The sequence below is a fragment of the Scleropages formosus genome, chromosome 11, assembly GCF_900964775.1.
Source record: "Scleropages formosus chromosome 11, fSclFor1.1, whole genome shotgun sequence".
NCBI classification, from domain to species: domain Eukaryota; kingdom Metazoa; phylum Chordata; class Actinopteri; order Osteoglossiformes; family Osteoglossidae; genus Scleropages; species Scleropages formosus.
Window position 1 is genome coordinate 22,628,935 of NC_041816.1, and position 8,552 is coordinate 22,637,486.

At 50.9% G+C, this 8,552-nt stretch overlaps 1 protein-coding gene across 1 annotated transcript; it reads right to left on the reverse strand.

Moving 5' to 3' along the window:
* Positions 1 to 662: 662 nt before the first annotated feature.
* Positions 663 to 8,229, reverse strand: LOC108941114 (tubulin beta-3 chain). The gene is made up of 4 exons (XM_018763645.2): positions 8,099 to 8,229; positions 3,307 to 3,415; positions 2,830 to 2,940; positions 663 to 1,783 (listed from the first exon to the last, which is right to left on the reverse strand). The coding sequence occupies exons 1-4, from the start codon at positions 8,153 to 8,155 to the stop codon at positions 708 to 710; spliced, it is 1,353 nt and encodes a 450-aa protein (XP_018619161.1). The 5' UTR covers positions 8,156 to 8,229; the 3' UTR covers positions 663 to 707.
* Between the last annotated feature and the right edge of the window lie 323 nt (positions 8,230 to 8,552).

Below are 8,552 nucleotides of genomic sequence, written 5' to 3' on the forward strand. Positions count from 1 at the left end.
TCGTGATTGCTGGTATTTTTATCCTCCATCTAGGTCACTTACTCTTGGGGACGGTAACACAAGTTCGACTGTCCCCCATAAAGTGTGTGATCTTCACTTTTGCCACGAATGCATTCTGAATAAAATGCCATTAACCGACTGTCTGATACCCAGTGCAAAGGAAAGGGAAGAAAATGTAATAACTTAATAATAATTAATAAAGTAGGTTACATTCCCAAAAGCCTGCAATACACTCCGGCACAATGCATCCCGTCACAACGACAGCAGCGGCTTTATGAAATATTCCCCAGAAATAAACGTGAAAATGAGGTTAGGAATAAAATACGAAAATGTCCGTGATACTGTTAGAAGAAATGAACTGAAAGCAGCTAAAACTCATCGATTCTTTTTTGAAATTCTTTATTTTCCACTTTTTCTCTTGAGTAGTCAGGGAAATTCCTAGATGATCGAGAAATATCAAGATGCAACAGTACAGTAAATTAACTAGTAACTGGCGCTAACAATTAGCAGAGACAAACTAACAGCAACGAGGAGGTAGAGACCTAGAGGAGAGGAGAAGAGAGGAGAGGAAAGGAGAGGAGAGTGGGGAGAGGCAGGTGGGCCACACTGGGCCCGCATGGAGAACACAGAGATTACGACCGGTTCGCTGACTTCAGCATCGATTTTTTTTTTTTTTTTTTTTTTTTTTTAAATTTTTAATCAAGTGTTCACTTTTGCCCCTGCGCTTCCGACTCCTCGTCATCGTCTTCATACATCTCCCCTTCCTCCTCAGCTGTGGCGTCCTGGTACTGCTGGTACTCGGACACCAGGTCGTTCATGTTGCTCTCGGCCTCGGTGAACTCCATCTCGTCCATCCCCTCGCCAGTGTACCAGTGCAAGAAGGCCTTGCGGCGGAACATGGCGGTGAACTGCTCCGAGATGCGCTTGAACAGCTCCTGGATGGCCGTGCTGTTGCCGATGAAGGTGGAGGACATCTTGAGGCCGCGAGGCGGAATGTCGCACACGGCCACCTTGACGTTGTTGGGGATCCACTCCACGAAGTAGCTGCTGTTCTTGCTCTGGATGGCCAGCATCTGCTCGTCCACCTCCTTCATGGACATGCGGCCACGGAAGACGGTGGCCACGGTGAGGTAGCGGCCGTGACGCGGATCGCAGGCAGCCATCATGTTCTTGGCGTCGAACATCTGCTGAGTGAGCTCCGGCACGGTGAGAGCACGGTACTGCTGGCTGCCCCTGGCTGTCAGGGGGGCAAAGCCAGGCATGAAGAAGTGCAGGCGGGGGAAGGGCACCATGTTGACGGCCAGCTTGCGCAGGTCCGCGTTCAGCTGGCCCGGGAAGCGCAAGGACGTGGTCACGCCGCTCATGGTGGCCGACACCAGGTGGTTGAGGTCCCCGTAGGTGGGCGTGGCCAGCTTGAGCGTGCGGAAGCAGATGTCGTAGAGCGCCTCGTTGTCGATGCAGTAGGTCTCGTCCGTGTTCTCCACCAGCTGGTGGATGGACAGGGTAGCGTTGTAGGGCTCCACCACGGTGTCCGACACCTTGGGGGAAGGCACCACGCTGAACGTGTTCATGATGCGATCGGGGTATTCCTCACGCACTTTGCTGATCAACAAGGTGCCCATGCCGGAGCCCGTGCCGCCGCCCAGCGAGTGCGTGAGCTGGAAGCCCTGCAGGCAGTCGCAGTTCTCGCACTCCTTCCTCACCACATCCAGAACGGAGTCCACCAGCTCGGCGCCCTCTGTGTAGTGGCCCTTGGCCCAGTTGTTCCCGGCTCCGCTCTGACCTGCGGGAACACAGCGACAGCTCCGCTCGTCGTCCGACCTCAAAGCATCGGGAACCCGCGGCAAAGCTTCGCCTCGAGACGAGGAAGGGCCTCGGAGATGCTCCGATACAACCTGGCCCATAAGCTCCGCCGAATGGAGACATTTACTCGAAGGAACAGATTTGTTCAAAAATTTCCTCTCAAATTAATCTTCGAGTCCGACTGCATATTAGCGATTAAAGGCAAGAAATACTTGCCTACGTCCGATTACCTGTAACTGGCAGTCAATAAAAAGAACACGGTCTTGTTTAATACCGAGATCGTTGACCACATCTCCGGCTTTCTACCGTAAGACACAGCCTGCGCCACATTAACAAACAATGTACAAAAAGTGGGAAACCCCAGGGAACATAACTGGCATCTTCATCGCTGTCCGTTTCTGACCGAGACCTCAGTAGAGAATTTGCCCGGTTTATGCGCTGCCACGAGCTGCCTGACTGCTCAAATAAAGGTCATCGATCTCTCCGGGCCTGCGGCTCCGCCCCCGAGCCGGGCGCCGGCGCAGCCGAGGACGGACGCGGCCCCAAGGTCGGCCGACCGCGCCCTCCCGGGCTCACGTCGCTAACCGGCAGCGTTTCCGTAGCGATGGACGTGCCGTACTTTAAAAAGAGAATCCGGCATCTATGAAATATTCAGAGAATCGGCCACAAACATTTTCCATTCAGAAGGCAGCAGTGATGAGTGTGGGGGAAATATTAACATTTTGGGGCCCTAGGGGGAAAGCTGCACGAGAAGCAAATGTCACAGTGCTGTCTACCCAGATGGATCGTTCCCAGGCAGCAGCATTAATTATTAAAAGGCCATTTGGTGACCACAGAAGACATTGGAGATGAGCTGAAGGAAAAGTTTCCTAAGTGGAACATAGTAAGGAGGAAAGCTAATTTGGATGTTGGAAATAGGCTTTCCAAGGTTGTAAGGAGCCCCCCCCACCCCCCCACCCCACCCCACCAGCAGCTGACTACTCTCCTTCTTGCCCTCTGGGGTGCGATAGACCAAGTTCCACTGACCAAAGATGAAGTTGTCCGGTCTGAACAGGTGGCCGAAGGCACCGGAGCGAACGCTGTCCATGGTCCCAGGTTCCAGGTCCACTAGAATGGCTCTGGGCACATACTTGGAGGCTGGAAGAAATGCGGTTGAAGATAGGAAACAAATCTCATCGGCGACTGCATTTCCGTAATTAATCGCACAATTAATCTGACTCGTTTCATATCTGCCTCGACCGACTGATTAGGACGCCGCACGACTATTACTGGTCATAAAGCAAATTAGTTTACGTGGGATTAACGAGACATAATCCGAGACGCTGCGGCGATGTTTCCCTAGCGTAACGTGCGGTAATGTGCGCGGCCAGAAGTTGCCTTTTAAAGTAATGTTTTTTTTTTAAAAGACGGATTTCCAGCAGGAAACTCCTCGCAGACGTCCGCACCGGGTAGAGCAGTGTGTGCGAAAGGCTTTTTTTTTTTTGTGTCAACACTGTGACTCACATGATGCCTCATTGTAGTAGACACTGATCCTTTCCAGCTGCAGGTCGGAGTCTCCCACGTAGTTCCCGGTTGGGTCGATGCCATGCTCGTCGCTGATCACCTCCCAGAACTGTAACCACAATGATAGCATTTTGGGACTGCAGCTGCGCACGCACGCACACACACACACACCCGCTGGATCCGAGTGTGCATACCTCCATGCAAAGATGCAAACATTTCAACAATAAAAGGCATCGGTGCCATTCACTCATATGGATTCCACCGATACACTTACATCTGATGGACAGGCGTTATCACTAGGTTTGCCTTTCCTCAGTTTTAGGTGTAATTTTCTCTGATTTTCGGGCAAAATGAGAACAGATTGAGATGCTCGCAACAGCACAGAAATTAGGCTGGTGAATTAAAACTCCCTCCGCATCAACTCGGTGTCATTTTGAATAATGCGGTAAAACGGCACATGGCTCAGTTTGGGTTGTCAGGTGTCAATATGTTAGTGCTTGTAAGAGATTTGTTGTTGAACTGAATCCGAAAAGCAGAAAAGTGCTCCGAATGTATTTAATCAGAAAGGTATGACTCGACACACAGCGAGATCCTCGCAAAGGCTTCCTTGCCGATTCATTATGAGCGCTCACGGCTGCCCGTCGACCGGTCTCGGAGCCGCGCACAGAGGCTTCTTCCGCAAGATCCAAAAGGCCTCTTTCTCAAAGCCAGCAAAAGCCGTGACTGGCAGCCCTTCCTGTTTTTTTTTTTTTTGTTACTTATCTTCTGCGCATTTCCATTGTCTGTTTTTCTCTTTGGTCTCTTTTGTGTCTGCCGGCACTGGGTTTCTGAGCCAGCTTGTCTGAGACTCTGTGAGCAACAAGTCCACAATAGGCAGCCAGTAGATTTTTTTTTTTTTTTTTTGGAAAAAAATCCTCTGCACCTTCTGACCCAAACTGGTAATTTAACCTGGGCCGTGATCCATGACCTCTAGCACACCGTGAACTCCCTACGCAGACTGCGCCGTACGGCGAGGGACTTGGAGCTCGGATCAAGGCTCGCCGGAAGGAGGAGGGGAAGCGACCACGCCCATGTCCCGCCGAGACCCATTTCCCCGAGGATGACCCTTCAACTCTCATCATGTCCACTCGCGTTTACCCCGAGAGTCTCGTGGAACAAATTCTCTCGGCCACGTTGGCCTGCCATAAAACGTTCCGGTCAGAACCGAGTCCAGACGAATGACTGTGATCTACAGACAATCCAGACCGGGCATAATGCCATCGTGAAAATTCTGCCAGCACAAAGAGGTGTTGCAAAAGTGTTGAAGGAATAACACCTTCCATCTCCTCAGCAACAGTCTCCTGTTTCTAACAAACAACTCGGCAACAGACAGTCCTTTACATACCCGACCGAGATTTGATGTGCACAAACGTGCAGCATATTGGATCCAAAAATCGGTCGTCTACATTGCGCTTCATGTAGGCAGTTCACAAAGAGTAAAACTCAAGGCATCACGTTCGCTAGAGAGAGGTCTAATTATTAATGCACTGACCCTACAGCCCCTGTGTGCTATTGCCAGCTCTGTAAGTGGGAGTCCAGACCACACCCTCATCCCTTACAGCACAGCTTGTGTTCTGCTGAACAATGGTCCCCTCCAGGTCCACCTCCAGCTGGCAAGCGCCGACCCCACCCCCACCACGGGACCGATGTCAGCGCATGCACCAGCATGCTAATTATCATCTCAGTGCCTCCCCCACACACCATCGCAGATGCTATTGGCTATCTAAATTGGTAATTAGCGAGCCGTTCGGGGGCTGCTTTTCTTTGGTAGATGTTCTCCGACGGGGGCAGGTGCTCCTAAAGAAACTGGATTTGTGGGGATTTTCTTCCCATCCATTTCCTGTCCCCATCAGGCAGGATGTCAGTTCGAACCGCTTTGTCTTTCTATCCTTGATTTTTGAACCAGATTCGTTAGTCTTCGTTGAATTTGCGTGCGACCGTGAGGTGGGGGGTAGGGTGCGAGCGGGGAATTGGCGTTCAGCTGACAATCTATTGACGTGCCAGACGCATGGCGCAAGACCCCTTTCCAACTAGCAGACAGCATGATGTCATCTCATTATGTCATCCCCAGCCCCTTTCTCCCCAGGGTGAAGGGGAGAGCTGACAAAACCCGATGATATATTCCCACTGTCTAGCCACTTTTACATTAAGCATAATCGTAATACCATAATCATTCGAAGTGAAAGGTTCTGAAGAGGAAGTTCATGGAAATGCCTCTTGATTTTCCACAAAGACTCACCTTCCATGTGCACATTTTCCATATCTAGCACCAAATATTCCCAGCCTTGAAGACCACTGACTCACTACGGCACAGAGATGCCATATTTTTCTTGTCTGCACCTTCACTGGAAAAATACCAAGGGCAGAGCTCTTTGTATTCTTGCAGTACGCCAAAGGATTACCCTAAAGTAGGCTCAGTGACAGCTGAGATTGGCCTGGTTTGTGCATCACACGGCCAGACCATCCATCCCAGTAACATCTTAGCTGGATTTGAGAAGCACAGCTCAGCACACATCCCTTCACAGTGAGGATGCATGTCCTGGCTAACAGGGTATGACTGTGCATTTTCTGCAAAGACGGATGCGACCCGCACTCTTTTCATGTCGCCTTTGTGCTGCAGATAGGCACCGAGCCATTTCAGACATCAGCAGGAGGGTTTTCATGGGGGTGCGGGGGGGTGGTAATCATTCACAAAGTCTCCGAAGGGGAGATAGTGTTAAAGAGGCTTATTTGCAAAATCTCTTTCTTTATGACAAGTATAAAAACACTACAATCTCTGACAATTCAGTCTTTCATCACATTGTAATTCTACTGTCTTGCCTGTCATTTGCCTAATGGAAAAAAAAATGTAATCCTATTACTATCCAAAACACCATATAGTGAGTCAGGAAATAATTTAAATAAAACGTATCAGACCAAAAAAGTCAACTAAAATAGACCTGTGGGCAGGGCTTATGTCCATATTCTTCCTTACGAGCAGGAAAAGAGCAATAAATGCACCCACACCCACATTGTACCTTTTCTCCTTATTAAACGAACATGCAACAACAAGTGATCGTTTTGCAATGACTTTTTTACAATAGTAAACAATGGCAACGTAAGCTCTTAATGTTCAACGCCACCCACGTCCTGGCTGCGTTCATCCTAAGAGTGTTACTTCATTTGTCAAGATGAAGGAATTGCACTATTAATAGTCATCAGGGCCGCTCAGCCAGCATCACTTAGCCGCTGAGCATCTGCTAGGATGATTCAAACAATGGTAAATCAGGTGCCAAGTACGGCCTGGGAAACATCTATCAAAGTTGTTCTAGAGTAGACTAAAAAAAGCTTTGTTTTACAGCACAGGCTGACCCAAACACAGGGGGAATATACACATATGTTACTTATTTTTCCTAGATGTTTTCCTGTTATCCTAACACACGTGAGAACAGTTAGATGAACGTCGGAGCGTCTCCCCTCCCCATCACAAAATCACATAAAACATTGATTGTAACAAATGATTCTGAATGAATGAATTCTGATTAATTGTGACTTGTCGTCTGTCGGGACTTTGTGACCAACTTAAGGAGAAGCGGACTGGGAGGCGGAGCATTTGTGACACGGAGCATCAATCACGCCACCTCCGACCGCAGTGTCGGATGGATCTGAAACCCTCGGATATTTCATCATTTAAAAAAAAATGTCAAAAATCTCTCCTTTAGGAAAAGTTGCAGGCACTGTAACAACGATCACCAAAAAAGCAGGCTTCAACTAAAATCCTGAGCTCTTCTGGCAAAATGATGACTTGCCTGCACTCCTCGCGCTTTACCGCAGGCCACAAAGGAACGCGAAGGTATGCAGGGAGTGGCTCTTCTACGAGCCGTCAGACAATGAGCTGCTATCTGGAGAGAAGATGTTGGCCTTAGTGCGCGTGGCGGCTGCGGGGCGCGTCAAGGTCGCCTGACACTGCGAGGCAGCGGATGCAGAGGTGAGAGAGAGCATCTAACGCCGGACCTTTTGTCCCAGGTGAGTCTGAGCCAAGCAGGTCTCTTCCGCCAGTGATGAGGGTTTGTCCCTGCAGCCTTGCCCCCCCTCCTCCTCCTCACCCCCACCAGCCCTCCCCCATGTTGCAAACAGCAGCAGCACATGTGAGGAGGAACATGCAGCCGAACCCAGCTTTTGTCCGCAGTCTAGGGGTGTGGCTCGCACCGCTGCCGCAGCCTCTTCTCCTCAATCATCTGCCGATCTGCGCTCCAGCTCGTCACGCAGTCGGCTGCACTGACCTCCGCTGCGTTAGCGCGCGCGTCAGCTGAAGCGGACCGCTCGCGCTCGCGGGGAGCCCGACCGACGCGTCCGTTTCGCGGAGCCGCGCGGCGCGCGCGTCCGCGCAGTGCGGGGCGTGGTCACGCGCCCGTCCACGCCGCGGGGCCGGCGGCGAGCGCAGCGATCCGGCGACAGCAGCAGGACAAACGCACACAAGACGACTGCATACCTTAAAGCGCTCTTACTGTGGTATTCTTACCGTGGTCATGGGCAAATCACTAAGGTTCTTATCTTACCAAACGCTGTTAGCTGCGCCGAACAAAAGCACGAGCTAAATTACGTAAGAGGCAGTGATAAATATCATTGTAAAAGTGACTGAGCTGTAATAACTTAGGAAATTGCATGAAATCTGAAAACTTTCTATAAGCATAGCAATTATTCAGATCACTTTGCCAACTATATTTACTTGGCGCTATACGCGGCTTTTTTTTTTTTTGTTTCTTTCTTTTACCTTGGCTCCAATTTGATTGCCACACTGGCCAGCCTGAATGTGAACGATTTCTCGCATTCTTCCCCCGGCTCGAGTTCTTGCGTTACGCGGAGAGAAGCGCAGGTGTGCGTCGCCAGCAGAAAGCTGGGGGAGGAACTGACCGGGGGGTTTTATACGGAGGCGCCGGCGCCGCCGCAACAGCGCGCTGCCTCACAAAGAGGGATGCTGGTGTTCCAGTGACGGTGACGTCACGCAAGCCCGACCAATGGCAGAGACTGCGGAGAGATTTCCTCCCCCCTCACCCATCCCACCCGCCCCACCTCGCCCGGCTCCGGGTCGCTCAGGCAACATCAGCACCGGCAAGGAGGCAGGAGTGGGGGGGCTCCGCCATGCCGGACATATCTGATCGATAAAGAGACAGATCACTCCCACCCCCCTCCCCTTCCCCCCACAATGCACAGCTAACGCAGCGCTG